The 17,372-nt window shown below is 45.8% G+C and overlaps 1 protein-coding gene across 1 annotated transcript in view; it reads left to right on the forward strand.

Annotated features, from left to right (window-relative positions):
* UMODL1 (uromodulin like 1) overlaps positions 1 to 17,372 on the forward strand; it is a 72,676-nt gene that overhangs the window by 44,268 nt on the left and 11,036 nt on the right. The window contains exons 9-14 of the mRNA XM_041487777.1: positions 3,141 to 3,275; positions 3,883 to 4,062; positions 8,380 to 8,492; positions 13,024 to 13,237; positions 15,993 to 16,363; positions 17,166 to 17,308. Of these exons, the coding sequence (XP_041343711.1) occupies positions 3,141 to 3,275; positions 3,883 to 4,062; positions 8,380 to 8,492; positions 13,024 to 13,237; positions 15,993 to 16,363; positions 17,166 to 17,308 (1,156 nt within the window). The remainder of the gene's footprint in view (positions 1 to 3,140; positions 3,276 to 3,882; positions 4,063 to 8,379; positions 8,493 to 13,023; positions 13,238 to 15,992; positions 16,364 to 17,165; positions 17,309 to 17,372) is intronic.

Here is a 17,372-nt window from a genome sequence, read left to right on the forward strand (position 1 = left end):
CGCAGGCACTGCTTCTCCTCACCATGGTTAACCCAAGGGGAACCCTTGGTTTCCTTATTCATTTTCCTCCCTCTCCTCTCTGTCCCCAGCTGGAATTTTGCCATATCTTTCTCAAACTGAAAGGCAGACAGGATTACTGTGGAATATCTGCAGCCTTTAGATGCTCACGCCCTCTAGACAGTTTTGTGCTCCAAGACTGGAGGACTGTATTTGGGCCAAGATTTAAGAAATCCAACATCTTCCCTCTAGAAACCCAGCCAGAGGAATTCCCAAATGTCCTTACTGTGAATAGGACTGAAGAAACACGCATGGAATTTATGTTAAACCAGGCCTTTGTTTGATCTTCAGTAATCACCACTTTTATCTTCAAAGGACTGAGTTCTGTCCTCAGGTTTCCCAGCTGGCAGAGACAGCAGAGTTCAGAAAGTTGCCAAAGCCAACAGAAGAGGTTATTCTTCTCTCTTGGTGTGTTGAGCCTTTCTGAGCAGGAAAAACTCCCTTTGGAGTTGCAGAGCATATGCAGGTTAAGGAGAACAGGACAGGAAAAAAACCAGGAGACAAATTGCACTTGAAGCCTACAAATATCATAGTGGCAGCTGAATTGCAAGATGCTGATGTGTGCCAAAATACTTTGTGAATGTTATTGATCCTAGGACCAAAAGGCTGAGGAAGAAGAAGGTGATGGCTCTGGACTGTCACTTTAGCTGCAGAAGACCGGGTGGCTTCCAGTAGCACCACACTTATCCAGGGGCACAGCCAACACCTCCACTCCTCCCTAGGGGCTGAGAAAAGGGGTTTCTTTATTAGCTCTACCCAAATAAGAGTTATTTCCACATGAGTTTCCTAAGTGGAAAATAAGGAGTGAAACACAGGAAGGAAGGATTTGTATAATGGGGTGTTTTGCTTCCTGACCTCAGAGAGCCTCAGGACATGACCTTTGGCAATAAGCCCACCCAAACCCTGTCCCCTGGATCCTCCCTGCAGCCTGGCCACCACCTGGCTTTGTGCTTGGTTTAGTGACACTCCATTCAACTGTGAAAAGCAGGGATGAGCAGTCAGAAGGGACAGCACAACTGAAGGGAGTGGACCAGATCTCTGGGAAGATCCATAAATTATTAAGTTTATTGCCATGATGAATAAAGACAATAAAATCTGTTTTGTGGGGCATGGTGAGAGAAGAGAAAGGGATGTGTGCTGAGTCAGGCCCAAGATCTTTCTAGCACAATGTCCCAGCCAGAAGCCAATTTCTGGAGAAAGCATCACCTCCTACAAATTATCCCTTAGCCAACAACTGTTTTCAGCTTCAGGACTCCCTGGGTCCAGAGCGATTTCTTTGGCTTTGTTTATCCCCCATGAATCTCCCCCATCAAATCAGATCTTTAAATCTTTAGCATCTGCAACATCATTTGGCAAGGAATCTCACAGATTTTTACCCTTTGCATGTACCCCTTACAGGTGTATAATATGTAATCAAAGTGAACACAAAGGTGGCTTTTTAATAATTTTTTGACTAGGACTGTTGGTTGAGGTGTGTGTAGGGAAGTGCCAAATGTGAAGGGCCAGAGAGGTGCCGAGAGTGCAGAAAGACAGTTCAGAGCAGAGCTTGCCTGAGATGTGAAGGTTTGGAGAGGGAAAAAGTACACAAGTGATGCACCAGTCAGTGCCAGCGTTTTGACCCGATGCGTGATTGAATGTGGCCATCAGGGGTGAAGGAATTTGCTTAAAAAGCTGTGCTAAGTGAGGAGAAAGGAAATCCTCAGAGACAATGGAGGCAGTGAATGTAAGTGATTGGGCAATTAGCATCTCTCAGATGGTGTTGGAAGCCACCAAGGGTCACAATTATTTCATGGCAGAGTTAGGAATTAACGAGATTTCATCTCTGGTGTTCAGTCAATCCTGCACCCTTCTGCATTCCCTCTAAGTGGCTTAGGCTGGAACATAATAGGCAACTGCTGGCCATAAGCACATGACATTGTCTAATGGAGAGTTTCATGGACACAGCAATTACACAATGACAAAAAAAGTAAAAAGAATTGAAATATTAGCTAGAAGGAAGGAAAAGCAAGCAGAAAGATGAGTGTGTGTGTATGGGCATGCACACGGAATGGGACATTCCTTTGTTTCACCATCATTATAATCACCATCATTAATCTGCAAGTTTGCAGAACAAGCACTTCTGTTAATTTGTTATTCAGAACAATTTTCTAGCATCTGATCAGAATGATTTGTCCCAAGACACAGTTTTTAGCCTCATTTGCTGCTCTCCCTCTTTCAAGGCCCCGAGGCAGAAGGTGAGTGCACAAGGCAGCCACACAGGGAGGGCTCACCTGGGATTCACTGGAATTATTCCTGTCCAAAGGACTAACTCAGCCCTTGCGGATTTGCTGGAACAGGGTGTGAATGGCAACACAAGACTCCAGATATAAATCCCTTAAAAGAGAAGAGACTCAACAATAAAATAGGTCCATAACTGCATGAAAAGGTCCCTCTAACTGATACAGAGCAGCTGAAATCAGACACAGGAACACCCTTAGAACATTTTCATGCATTGATGAATCAGGATGTCTTTTCTGACACTACCAGAAAGAGGGTCACAATTTTACAGCATTACTTTTGAGAAGAAAAATTGTATAAAAAGAGATTTTGCCCTTGGCACTTCCTCTGTTAAGAAGAGAACAGTGCTTCCCCTGGGAGTTACTAACATCTACTTTTTATTTGAAGCAGAAGATTATTTGGATTAAGTCTCTATTTAATGTTGTATCTACTGGTAACTAGTGGTAACAGATCTATTCATTACCTGATATATCTGGAGGTGCTGTACACAGAACTCAGTATAGTGAGTGATTTTGATATAATTGTAGTACAAAGCTACAGCATTTTTTTTTCACTTTAAATGTGTTTACCTCTAAAAACAATGATTTTAAAAGTCTTTACTCAGAGAAAATACTTTTCAGAGTACAAGAACAAGAGAATAACAAAACAGTTAGTGTTCTGCATCACTCAAAGCTTGGCTGACAGGTTAATGATGAAAAAGGAAAACCATGAAAGTAAATTAAAAAAGGGCTACTTAATGATTATTTCTAGCTTAATGCAGCCAGCAGGGAGGCTCTCTAACCCTTGTTCTTGTTTTGGTCCCACAGACTGGGATGAATGTGCTTCCCTAGAGAATGACTGCTCTGTGTTTGCAGAGTGCATCAATTTGATGGGCTCCTACACGTGCAGGTGCAAGACAACCATGGATACCAATCCATCCCGACCTGGAAGAAACTGTGAGGGTGAGAAAAAGGCTGGCATGTAGGGTTTTTTTTCGCTGTGAAACATTGGAATAAGTTGTGGGGTTTTACATCTGCTTTTATAACAGCAGATGTAAAACCCCTGTTTTATAGCTCTTCATACAATTGCATCTTTGCAGTCTGTGGCTGAAAGGGTATATGTGACCTGTCTCTAACTAAGTAACTAATTATATATTTTTATTTTTAGTTATAGTTATCATTATAGTTGTAGTTATAGTATATAAATAAATAAATAAATAAATTCAGGTGAAATCTCTCTGACATCCTCCTTGATAAGCCAAATAACTGCAAGGAGTACTTTTCCCTCTTTTGCTATGTCTGTGGCTAATTTCCTCCCACCAAGCTGATCCACAGCCTTGCCAACCAGAACAGGAGACCCAGGAATCAAATCTGCTTCTTTGTGTCAGCCCAAACCAGATTCAACCCCACGAAAACCACATGTTCTACGCTGTGTTCATGACCATCCAAGACCTGTTTTTGTAATGCTGCCATGGGTGGTTGAGCGCCCTCGGTGCCATTTTCAGGCCAGGCTCTGGTGCCTCCTTGTCCAGTTTGAGGCCCATTTCAAGGTGTGTTTTCTGTGTTGCAGGTGAGATTGTGGATCCTTTTACTGAAACCGTGGCTCCTGAAACAAGAACCAGCATGGACTTGGCTCCTGAAGAAGGCAGAAGCCCTGCAGGCCCTGCTCCCGCTGCCGCCATGGGGACAGTGGCTGCCGCAGGCCGCACGTCAAGCGCCGCCACACTCCTCCCTGCTGCGCTGGCCCTGGGTGACAAACGAGCATCCCACAGTCCCACCAGTGCTTCTCTAACCCCTTGGCAAAAAGGTCTGGCCCCACAGATGGCTTTCAGCAGCCCCATGGCTGTGGGGGTCACTCCCGGCAGGACACTGGCCATGGAGACAGCGGCTGCTGCAGGCCCCGCGTCAAGCGCCGCCACATTCCTCCCTTCTGCGCTGGTCATGGGTGACAAACAAGCATCCCACAGTTCCACCAGTGCTCCTCTAACTCCTTGGCAAAAAGGTCTGGCCCCACAGATGGCTTTCAGCAGGGACAGCAGTCCCCTGGCTGTGGGGGTCACCCCCAGCAGGGCACTGGCCGTGGGGACAGCGGCTGCCGCAGGCCGCACGTCAAGCGCCGCCACACTCCTCCCTTCTGCGCTGGTCATGGGTGACAAACAAGCATCCCACAGTTCCACCAGTGCTCCTCTAACTCCTTGGCAAAAAGGTCTGGCCCCACAGATGGCTTTCAGCAGGGACAGCAGTCCCCTGGCTGTGGGGGTCACCCCCAGCAGGGCACTGGCCGTGGGGACAGCGGCTGCCGCAGGCCGCACGTCAAGCGCCGCCACACTCCTCCCTGCTGCGCTGGCCCTGGGTGACAAACGAGCGTCCCACAGTCCCACCAGTGCTCCTCCAACCCCTTGGCAAAAAGGTCTGGCCCCACAGATGGCTTTCAGCAGCCCCATGGCCATGGGGGTCACTCCCAGCAGGGCACTGGCCATGGGGACAGTGGCTGCTGCAGGCCCCGCGTCAAGCGCCGCCACACTCCTCCCTGCTGCGCTGGTCATGGGTGACAAACGAGCGTCCCACAGTCCCACCAGTGCTGCTCCAGCCCCTTGGCAAAAAGGTCTGGCCCCACAGATGGCTTTCAGCAGGGACAGCAGTCCCCTGGCTGTGGGGGTCACACCCAGCAGGGCACTGGCCGTGGGGACAGAGGTGGCTGCAAGCGCCGCCACACTCCTCCCTGCTGCACTGGCCCTGGGTGACAAACGAGCGTCCCACAGTCCCACCAGTGCTCCTCTAACTCCTTGGCAAAAAGGTCTGGCCCCACAGATGGCTTTCAGCAGCCCCATGGCTGTGGGGGTCACCCCCAGCAGGGCACTGGCCGTGGGCACAGAGGCCACGAGCCCATGGCAGCAAAGCTCGGTGGCCAGGGCTGCTCTCCCAAACACGCCCGTGGGCACAGCCAGGCACAAGCAGCTCGGCTCACTTTGGCTGTTTCCAAATCAAACAGCCTCAGCTGCCACCAGCACTCTGACATCTGCTGCTGTGCCCCAAGGCAGCTCTCCAGGTGGCCCTGACACAGCTCTGCTGGCCACAGGGAACGCTGGCATTGCCACCCCCAGAGCAGATGGAGAGGTGGGAAGGGAGAACAGCTCTTGGTCTGAGGGACACTCTGGAGCCTTGGGGACACCAGCTTGGACAGGAACCTCTCCAACCCCCAACCTGGACCACAGTGAGTAGACATCCCATGGGGGTCTGCATGTGGGGGAGAAGCAAAGCCTTGCTCAGAATTCAGAAAAAGGCATCTAAAACTATTTTTTCAATGTCAAAATTATTTTCTTGGTGCCTGCAATTTTTTCTATGTCAATAATATTTTCTGCAGGAATTGGCACTTTCTCTTTGCTAAATCAGCTTCTGAAAGCGATTCCTCTTCCTGGCAATTTAGCAGTTGCTTTTATTGATGTTACATTTCTTCACTCCAAGAGGAGGAAGCACATAAAAGAGTGCACTGAACGTGGCTCATGGCAACATTTGCTGCTTTTCCTTTTGCCACACATCCTGGTTTTTCCTGCAGCCTCTGGCACCAGGATATAGCAGCAGCAGCTGTCTGTGGAGTTAATTTAGGGAGCCAGGGAGGAAAAGAACCTGCCTTCCCATTGCTCTCAGCAGAGGATGATTAGTCAGAGTCCTCCACAAATCCCCTGTGAGGCAGGAGCTGCCTGGAAACCCGAGAGACACTGCTTCAAGAGATGCAATTGAGAGCAACAAGGCTGCTGAAGGTTTAATCTGTCTGGGTTTTGGGCAGATGTGTTGCAGTTAATTAGGGGATTTTTCTGTTGATTGAAGCTGAATCATATTTCAGAAAGTCAGATTTAGTTTTAAAATTGCAGTTCTGTTTGGGATAGGAATGCTGCTGTCTGCCCATCACTAAATGTATATTTTTTTCTGTAGTGTGTCACTATTCAGTTTGTCTCTTTCAGTTTTGCTTCTGCTTGTCTTTATTCTGTCTCTCATGCCCTCCACATCTCTCTGATCCCAAGTCACACATTCCTCTGGTATTTTATCTCCCCCTCCCCTGTGATCTCATGTTCCTGGTGGTCTCCACTGATCCAGCCCCACTTCTGGTGCTCCCTCATTCCTTTCTCTCTGGAAAATATCTTTTTCAGCCATGTAAAGCCAATTCTGCTGCTTCTCCAGCCTCTCTTGTCCCCCCAGCCCTGCTCACCAGGTATCCCCTCCTGCCATCCTGCCCTGCCTTGGGCAGCTGTGCCAGTGCCTCAACTGCTTTCTTCTCTCCTCCTAAAAAAAGATGTTTGGGGTTTTTTTAATGAAAAAAAACAAAAACAAAAACAAAAACCCATAAAATTAGCTAATTTTAACTGACAAAAAGCCACATAAAGGCTGTTCCCAGCTGGAAGAATTCTACACAAAAAGAGTTCAGTTTATAAAAACTTGTTTTATATTCCTGATGAATCAAATATTCAGCCAAGTGCTTTTGCAGGGAAAGAAGCTTGTGAAGGGATTATGCCTAAGGAATATAAGAGCAGGAGCCACCAGAGTGGCATCTCACTAGCCTGGGGCAGGAAATCCAGAGGGCAAATCCAATGTTTGGTGAAGTTTCATATGCAGCTCCTCCTTGTGGCACCATCTCTGACCTGGAGGCTCAACCTCAGCCAGCTCTTCATAGTCCAGTCTTTGAAATACCAGGGGGCTTTCTTATTTGAGAATTGTTCAGAACATTTCCCCCTCTCACCTGAGACAACTGAATGTGTTTTATCCCCTAAATACCTGGGTTCACATGACAGGACAAGCCATGGCAAAAAGCAAACCCGAATCTTTGATCTGACTGTCAGTGGTGAGGATTCCTTTGGGATCAGAATGATGCTGGGATGAAGGAACCCTCCTCCAGTGGCCTGCTTCAAGCAGGCATTCCTCCCCTCCCCTATAAAGCTTTACCTGATTACTATTTCTTTTCCTCCAGTACCTCTCCTAGTTCAAGTGATTATTTTCCCAATGTGAGTAGAACTTGGGTGTAAAGTGGTCCACAGAGGTTATGCAGAGCTTTATAATTCCTTCTGTTTCAAAGAAAGCAACTAAAATGGCAGATTAGAACTCAGTATAGGAGTCAGACAGTCTCAGAGCTGGAACCTGGTGCCTGATACCCTGTGGAGGTGCAGGGAGGAAAGCAAGTTGCTACACCAGAAAGTAAACGCTGGTAATTTGATGCAGAATTTTAAACTGAATCCTTAGCCAGATGATAAAGTTCTTGAGGTTTTTGGTGAAGACTATCCTGTATTTATATAAATCATTGAAACATCAGGTTTTGCTGTGCCAGGAGTGAGGATTTGTTAGGAGCTGGGGGCAGAGTGAAGGCAATTTGCTGGCTGTGGTCACAGCACTGGATGATTGCAGTCATCACTAAATGCATGCCAGGGGCACAATCCATGCCTTGAGAAGCCCCTTCTCTCATCTCTGATCACTTCAGTGTCTGTAGTAACAATGCCAGGACCAGAACCACTGGGAAACACAGAGAAATCAGGAAATAAACTCAAAATGTTTGAGTCTGTACTGATGTCATTCAGCAGTGAACTAGGAGAGAAGTGAATGAACAACACCCTGTTGGGATTCATCTCATCCCACCACAGCTGTCCAAAGTGTAGATGTGTAAGCTCAGGCAGCAGCACAGCCTTCCTCTGAGGCTGCAGGGAGGATTTGGTGCTACAGTTTGGTCCCTCTGGAGGGACTGGTGGGACATTCCAGCTGAGCCTGGGAGGGCAATTCCAGTCCCTGAATAGAGCAACATCCCAGACATCCCTGAGGATCCAAGGCAGAGCTGGCAGACATGAGACCTACAGGAGGTCAGTGCCTTTCTTGAGAGCCATCTGAGGCTCAAGCAGGGCAGACTAAGATGCTGGATGATTTATTTTTAGACTTTTGGGGTTTGGGCTACATTTCAGAGTGCTGGCCTTCTGCTGCTGTGAGTGGATGCATGTGGCCAGGGATGCTGGGCACTGTGGCACACTGTCCATGGGTTGGAGCCCATAAAGCACATATTACAGAAATTGTCTTTTTTCTTACCTTGCAGCTTTCCAGAAACTTAGTGGCACAGTTTGGATAACAAACATGGAATACTCTCCAGGCTTTAGCAATAACAGCAGTGAGGAAAATCAAACCTTTGCACGGCTCTTTGTTGATGAAGTAAGTGGTGAAGAAGGATGTGACCTATTACCTGTCTCAATAAAACCCTGTGTATGTCTTTTTCCCCCAAAGCCTGTATAACTCACGTGTGTCCCTTGACACACCTGTAAGGTTTGGCTTCCCCTGACTGCCTGAGGCTGCAGGATGAGTGTGCAGCTGTGTTTTAGAGGAAGATCAGGATTTTGGGATTCTCTGGTACCTCCATGTCCTCTCCTGCTTCTGCCTAGTTATAGTGAATTATTGATCTCCTCCAGGGGTGTGGTGGAAAGTTAATGGAACCAGCAAAGTGCTCTGATACCCTTGCCCTGAACAGCACTATCCTAATTAGCTGTATGATTGTTATTATCCTTTGTAGCAGTACCTCAAGGCTGACAGTTCTTGTAATCATCCTGGATTTTGTAGCTCCATATCTGGAAAGGGAGTGGCTTCATGAAAAGTCACCTCTGCCGTCACTTCTAATCAGAGTGCAGGATATCAAAGCACAACATGATATCTGCTGTGCCTTTAACCCTCTCAGCATTCTGGGGTGTTGCCTTTTACAGTATCTAATATTGCAGGGAATTTGCCAAAAGTTTGTTCCTTCTGGTTCTCCCTCCAACACACCCATGCCTGGAAATCCACTGGTTATGATGGGCTGCTTTATTGGCTCCTTTACCTCCCCTTCACTGTCTGTGTTTTCAAAGGCTTTGATAAGTGTGGTGATAAATCCATCACTGGCAATTTGATGGATTTTTCAAATCCTGCAGAGGCCTCCCAAGACTTCCTGGGGACAGAGTCACCACTGGAACACAGCTGGCACAGGGGCACAGGCCAGGCCAGCCTGGGGTCACAGACAACTGCAGGGAGGGAAGAGGGTGATCCATTTATCCTTCTTGCACATCAAATCAGTTTCCCACTGCTCACGACTGGTTTGCACCTTTCCGGGTGTGTTAGCAGAGCACTGGCTTTCCTGGAGCTGTTTTGGCCCCAAGCTGTCACATCAGAAAAACTGTGACAAAACGAGAGTGATGTGATTAGCAAAGTGAAAAGGGAGCAATTCTCCACTGACCTCTCTGTCATTCAGCACCACGCTCTGCCCGAGGCTATTTCAGAGCAGCACAGTATTGAAATGGACTGAAATGAATGTATTTCCTTCATTCAGTCAGATATCTCAGTCCAGAAAATCACGGGTACTCATGTATTTAGGAAAAATTGCAAAATGGTTACTTAAAGGAACAAAATGAAGTTTTCTCTTGGTTTTACTTGGGTCTCAAATTTTCATGCAGAAAATGATCATTTGGGATTATAAGGAACTAACTCCTTTTCCCAGCACTCTGGTTTTGTGGATCAGCTGGAGAGATGTGTTAGTGTTGATTCCTTCCACCTCTGAGCCACTGTAAATGGGCTATAATTGCATAGCTGCTGTAAATAATATTATAAATATTGTATTTCTAGATGCCAAAGAAAATTTAGGAGACCAGAAAGATCTGTATATTTTCTTTTTAGGTTATGAGGACCAGAAATGGATCTTTTAAAGTAAATGAGGAAAGTTTTATGAGCTTTAAAAGCACTCTCAGGTTCCAGTTAAATACAGTTTGCCAAACATTTTTTTAAACCTCTTTGGAGTCATAATCTACAATTCAGAGGATTTATATATCCTAATGTGTATAATGTTCTTAAGCCCCAGCACTTAAGTGCCATGTGGTTAAATTGGCAGCACAGCAAATGGAAATATCATCCTTTAAATTATGAGAAGGAGGTAAAAACTTGATGTGACAACCTGCACTATCATTGTTCAGGCCAGTTCCACCACCTTTCTAGTAATGCAACTTAAAAACAACATAGCTAAAGGCAAAAAAGGATTCAAGTCCTGGGGTTTGTTCAGCTTGTGTTTTACAACACCCCAGTTTGTGTTTTACGACATCCTCAACAAAATCAGTTGGGAAAGCAAAAGGTTTGAGTTGAAAATACATTCACTGAAGTGCAATAAATTCCCAAGTGGAAAGTTTGTTTTGGATTTGGGTGTCTTAAAGTTAGCTGAATGACAAAAAGTGTGAAACTAATAAATGATAATGCCTTATGGGCGACCCCCTCATTTGGAAGGCACATGGCCTGTGTTTGTGTAGCTGGAAGCACCTGAAATGAATGCAGTTGAAGCTATATGAATGTGGAATGAGTATAGGAACAGGGATTAAGGAATTTTCGCTATTCCAGTGTAATTTCACCCTTTTGTTAATTTGAGTTTATCCAACTCCACATCCTGGAAGCTGCTGGTGATGGTGGCTGTGCAGATGTGTGCTCTGGTACCTTCTCCCTGAAGGTGCAGCCAAACCACACACAGTGGGGATAAATCCATCACTGGCAATTTGTTGTTTTTTTTTTTTTTTTTGAGTTTTTTGTTGTTTTTTTTTTCTCTGAGTGAAAAAACAGTCTTCAAACAATATTCTATTCAAATTACTGTACCTTTTACTTATTTATTCCCAGTTTCCAGACTGTCAGTAGTGCATTTCCTGTTTAGGTTTTCTTTGTGTGATATAGAAATTGCAGATATGACAGTCCAGGAGGTAATTTCTCTTGTAAGAACTCCCCATATTAAAGGGTATTGTATGTTGAATATTTTTTTTCCAAAAAGTTCTGTCCCTCCCCTTTTTTTTTTTTTTTTTTTTTTTTTTCCTAGCCCTGCTTCATCAAGCGTTGCTTTGATAACCCAGGGTGTGGTACCTGTTGGGAAATCCTGGAGTCTCTTGGATAAAGGGTTTTGTAGTGTCACCTAGTGGCTAAATACAAATACTGTGAATGTGCCCTGACACTATTCAAGCTCTGGGTCCTGATTTGGGAGGAAAAATAGGAACAAGAACAAAACAAACAAACAAACAAAACTGTAGCCAGGTGGGGGTCAAGCTCCAGTCACAGGGAACAAGTGACAGGACAGGAGAAATTGGCCTCAAGCTGCTCCAGGGGAGGTTCAGGTTGGACATCAGGAGGAATTTCCCCACAAAAAGGGTGCTCAGGCCTTGGAACTGCCCAGGGAGGTTTGGAGTCCCCATCCCTGGAGGTATCCAAGGAAGGTCTGGAGGTGGCACTCAGTGCTCTGGGCTGGGGACAGGGTGGGGATCTGTCAAAAGTTGGACTTGATGATCTCAGAGGTCTTTTCCAACCTCAGTGATTCTGTGTTTCTGTGAAAAAAGAAGAATCAAATTTTCAGATAAGGAAAGAGGATGAAACCAGGATAGGCTAAGAGGATATCACAGGTGTCTTGTGTTTAATGTTGAGAAGTTCGGACAGAAATTATGAGAGCTGAAAACTTAGGTCTGACCTCCAACTTTTCAGTACCTGCTTGTGAAACAGCAGGAAGAGAGAGCAGAAGGAGCCCAAGAGACCCTGTCTTGGTGAAATGGGAGGATTTTGGGCTCTGACAAGGACAGTTTATGTTCTGCCCAGGTGTTGACAGGGGAGCCATCTGCCTCCATCCTCCCAGCTCTGCCTGAGTGCTCCATGGGGCACTCCCAGGTTTGCTGTGTGGCACTTGCAGGCACAAGGCAGCCGTTCCCAGGGGCACACAGGGGGTTTGCTCTGTGCCACGTTGCCTTGGCACCCAGCACGAGAACCACACCAGCTCTGGGGACTCAGGAAAGGGCTGCAGGACACCTGCAAGTCCTGGGACCATCTGCAGGGCTGGGAAACAGACAGTGGGGAAGTCAGGGCTGGGTAGTGCACAGCAGGCAGGGCACAAGGCTGTGCAAAAGCTGTGAGAATCCAGCACTAAAAGCACCAGCTCTGAGCGTGGGTGCAAGGCAAACAAGGCTTCTCCTGGTGGCTCCCAGTGCTTGCCTCTTCCCTGGGCTCTCCCTGGTGGGAATCACTGCTGGCATCCCTAAGCAATACACACTGAAATAAACTGTGCCTAAACTCATGGCTGAAATCCAGCCCTGCTGCTCCAGATATTCCCTGCAGGAATCAGGGAGAGGAAAAAGCAGCTGGAGGTGGCCACAGTCACCTGGCCCCTTAATCCCCTGCTCTGGGCATTTAGAAAGAGGTGGGTTTTGCTTGGCTCTGGTGAGAAATCAGCTGCAAAGCAAAGCCTGAAGGTCACCTGCTCAAAGTTGTAATGTTCCTGGGCTGAGAGAGCCTCTGAGCAGTGTGGAGTGTCAGGGGGTTTTCCACTTCCAGCAACAATTCCTTGTATTGGACTGGAATTCCTTGTGTTGGATTGGAATTCCTTGGGTTACCCCTCTCCCCAGAGGCATTATGAGAGGTAGAACGTGGGAGCTTCCCTGCAGTCTCCTCCCTCCCTCTCCGTTACCAGAGGCAAGGGCTTGTGCCAAATGACAGACGAGATATCTTAATCGCTTGGCTCGTTTAATATTCGTGGTTAAATGTGCACCACATCCTTCAGCTGCTCTGGATTGAAAATGTTACAAAGCAAAAGGTCAATTTTCTGCTGCTTTCCTCCAGAGCAGGAAGCACAACACTGATTTCTGAGCAGTGTACACAGCCTGAAATATAATTGCTCCATCTGCCCATCCCCACACACATTTTGTTTTTATTCCAGGTGCAGAAATCTCTGCCCCTTGAGGTGCTCCAGCAGATGGATGCTGGTCTGATCAAAGTGCTGGTAACGGGTGTTACTAATGGGAGCACAGTGGTAAGTTTCAATTTGCTGCTTGCAGAAGAAGTGGATGTCCACCACGTCATCACCACTTTTTGTGAGGCCTTGGAAAACAGCTCCTCCTTCACCGTGGACAGGAGCAGCCTCTCCATACACGGTGAGGAGCAGCTTGTGCCCCAGTAATTCTTCAGAACCAGACAGATGATGAAAGCAATTATTAATCTGTGTCTTCTGAGGTGAAAATACCTGTAAAACACACGGATGAAAAGCCTTTCTCTCTCCTTATATTGCTCCTGCTTATCCATCAGTAAGTTTTTCAGAGAACACCCACAGATGACATAGGAAGTGAGGAACCACTGATCCAAAAGGACAAGACCAACTGGTCTTTTTGACAATGTCTAGAACCAGTTTTACAGAGAAAAAGGTAAGGAGATGTTAGAGGTTATGGATTGAGGGATTTATAAGCTACCAGTGGAAATGAGTCCCTGAACACAGTCATAACTAGCACTTTTTAAAAGAATTTAAAAACACATTACACTCTACTTTGCACTAATAATTTTTCCCTGAAATAGAAGTAAATAGAAATTAATAGAAATAAATGAATATGTGAGTTCTTCTTCAGTGGGAGTAGTTGTTTTCCTCACACACCTGTGGATCTGGAGCTCAGGTGGAAGCCCACACTTTGCCAAGGCCAGCATGATGGCTGATTGTACAACTTCTTTTCTTATATATGTAATTGGAGTAAGTAACAAAAACCATTAATCTCCTGACTAAGAGCAGCTGAAGTCACAAGTCACCTCTGAAAAAAAAAAAAAAACAACAAAAAACCCCAAATACTGTGTCCCTGACACAATCCATTTGTCCAAAGAAGGTTGCTATAACCTGTCAATTCGAATCTCATGCAAAAATACTCCAGAAACATATTTATTCTCTGCTGTATAATTTTTTTGTCTGTTACACTCACAGCTGTAAATCTGGAAAGTTACATATCCTGGTAATTACTAGGATCAGAACTATCTTGTGGTAGTGCTTTGTAGAGTGGCTGCCCCCCTCAAACCTGGGCTAAAACAAAGGGTTTGTTTCAGGGACAGGTTCCCACAGAGCAGGTGGCTGGTGCTGCTTTCTGAGTACCACCTATGGTCTGGTTTGCTCTGGTTTTTAGACTTTGGAAAGAGAAAGAGAAGTAAAAGCATGTTTTTTTTCTCTAAAAAATGAAAATTTTGGCCAGGTAAACATTAAGACAGCAACTAGACTACAACCTGGACCAGTGACACAAGCCTTCTGCTTCACTCATGCTGGGCATTTACTCAGCATCTCCTCAGAACTGTGAAATGGGGGAAAAACTAAGGAGGCCCCTGGGGTTAGAAGCATCCCCTTGGGCAGTGGATCACTTTGGGAGTGGGAATGTACTATATTAATATTTAATGCCATAAGTTCTTTTAAGAGTTCTGTTTCTCATATTTGCCACAAAAATTAGACAGGATTGTCAAGATTCTTAATGATTTTCATTAGCAGTAAAAGAGGGGACAGAAGAGGTAATAGAGAAAGTAACAGAAAATACTTGATAGGTATGGCAATACCTGTATGGCAAATGCTGGAAATGCTGAGGAAATGCTGATATTACAAACTGTACTTTTCTATGAGCTGATTCATCTGGCTTCTCTCTTTCCTCAGGTCGTTTGTTAGCTGATGTATGATGGGTCTTCTTTAATATCCTAAATTCTCTTAAGCTTCTTCAGTAATTTATATTTGGTTTTGTAACCACAATGATAAGGAACATTTCTTACAGAAGGCACAATGATTTGTCAATTGATAACAACATTTGTTTAGTTTTAACTAAGATATTTATGTGATTATAAGCTTTTGGGAAATCCAGCTCTGGAAGAGCTCCAACTTTTATTTTCCTTCCTTTATTGTGCAAATCAGTGGTTTTTTCATTTGGGGCATTTCTGGAAGCTGGGCAGTTCCGTAAGGATTTATATATTTGTACAGATTTTATATATTGCTTGGGAAATAGGTGGTATTTTTATGTTTTAACCACTAAAATTATTTAAGAGCAGTTTTGTGCAGTGAGACACATTGTTTGTGCTTCCCTACAAATGGAGTTCATTGTCTTGATTCTCTCTCAGTCAGAGGTGGGTGAATACTCAGGATGTAACCCCAGACCTGTGCTGGATGTTGGGTGTTTGAGACACATTGATCTGAACCTGTGCTTCCCTTTTCCCCCACATTTTTATTCCTGGAACCATTACAGATTGCCTCTGACACATTTATTCCTCTCTCTCAGGACACACCTGCAATATGGGGCTGCCACATGAGGTTTGTCCCATGCATCCCCCAAAATGAGTTTTCCAAAGCACTTAAGGTCCCATCTTTTGGGCAGTATCTGGTCACAAATGAAGCCTGTGCTTTTTTGTCAAACTCCCAGTGTTTTTATCAAATCCTGGTGATGCCCCCAGCCAGAACTGGGCAGTCTCCTACAGCTCCAGGCAAAAACATACAAGCACTTGCTGAGCAGCTTCCAGTGGGGAATATTGTACAAGCACTGATCTTCCAAAAGCTGCATGTACATGTGTCACACACTGATTACTGCAGCTGCCAGGAAATAAAGCACTTCAGCTTTACTGATGGGCACTTATGTGTCTCATGGGCTCCTTTCTAAAAAAAGCCCCAGCTTTTGCAGTAAGTAGAGCAGGTTATAAGAACAAAAGAAGCTGGTTTCCTGCCAGTAACTGTGAGTTTCCTCCTAAGAGTTTGCTTTTGCCTAATGAGACCAATCTCAACATGTAAATTACAACAGTACCTTTATTTTTGGCACTCTTCAGCACTTCCCTCCACCCAGAAGGCAACAGTGACGGATAAGAAACCTGTGAACAGCACAATTTTACCTGTGACATCTCTGCAAAATTCAGCTCATGTCTCCTCCCCTGCTTCACTGGACTTCTCTCCTGCTGAGCACAAAGCTCTGGAGGACACCATGTTCTCCAGCACAGTGCTGAGTCCTCTCCCCACGGATCCCATGGCAACTCCAGATATTTCTCCTCGAGCATCTCCAGCCCCCCTGGTCAAACCTGCCCAAGAGGTTTCCCTTAAAGACGCTGTGAGTGTGTTCTGTGAGATTGAGAGGATCGTCCTTGCCATCCAGAAGAGATTCTTGCAGCAGGAGTCTATCCCAGAGAGTTCTCTGTTCCTGGGGGAGCCTGGCTGCAATGTGAGCACCAGCAATGGCACCCACGTTGTGCTGCAGGCAGGCTGGAGCGCCTGTGGCACCCAAGTTGAGACTGTAAGTCCTCTGATCAAGGGAATGCCAGCAAGCTCTGGAACACTTTATTTCTCTCTCAGGAGTGGAGAGGCAGTGGCAGATCCTTAGCTAGGTGTACAGTCTATTAGCTGCTGAACGTCTGTTGGAGAAAGAAATCCCTGTCCTGTGATGGAAAGTTGCCTCAGTGTGTGATGGGAAGCACCAAAGAGAAGGGGAACGAATCTTTGAGGTCAGGCAGCAAAACTCATGAGCCTGTCCAAACTGAGAGTCATCTCCCATGCCTCTTCTGGGTTCCCTTTGCAGCTCTCTTTTCTTAAAAGTAATTTCATCATCCCATGCTGAAAAATACTTCAATAGCTACCAGTGGTGGGGACAAAGAGTGACAGCTCTCTTTGGATCCCAAACCAATGTTCAGACCATGCCAAAGTACAGAAACTCCCTTCTGGAGCAATGACCATTGCTAAGGAATGATCATTGTCCCATCCTTGGAATTGTTCAAGACCAGGTTAGATGGGGCTATGGGCAGCCTGGTTTAGTGGAAAGTGTTCTTGCCCATAGCAGAGGGTTTGGAACTTAATGATTTTTAAAATCCCTTCCAACCAAAGCTGTTGGTGGAGTTCTGTGATTCTATGATATGACAAAAAGGAAAAGAAGGAAGACTGGTGTATTTTCTTTGCCTCCCTGTACAGCAATAAAGATACTGGAGCTTTAATCTGTTTGATTTTTGCTGTCAGGAGAATGAGGAACACCCAAGCACCTGAAACTGGAAAGCTCTGGTACAAGCCTGGAAACACTGACGTGTTTTCTCCTTTCTGTGCTGCAGAACATGACTACTACTGTGGTGAGAACCACCCTTCGGAATGATGCTTCTGCTCAGGGAATAATCCACCACTTGAACGTTGCCAGTCCCATCCACTGTGTGTTTCAAAACCATGTCTTGACTTCCTCTGGGTACACTGCAGAAGGGTGAGGAACAACTCTCTCTGCTTTGAAATTCTGCTGTGTGGCTGAGTGCTGCTGCACTGGGAAA

The sequence above is a fragment of the Pyrgilauda ruficollis genome, unplaced genomic scaffold (genome assembly GCF_017590135.1).
Source record: "Pyrgilauda ruficollis isolate IOZ18807 unplaced genomic scaffold, ASM1759013v1 scaffold84, whole genome shotgun sequence".
Classification (NCBI taxonomy): Eukaryota; Metazoa; Chordata; class Aves; order Passeriformes; family Passeridae; genus Pyrgilauda; species Pyrgilauda ruficollis.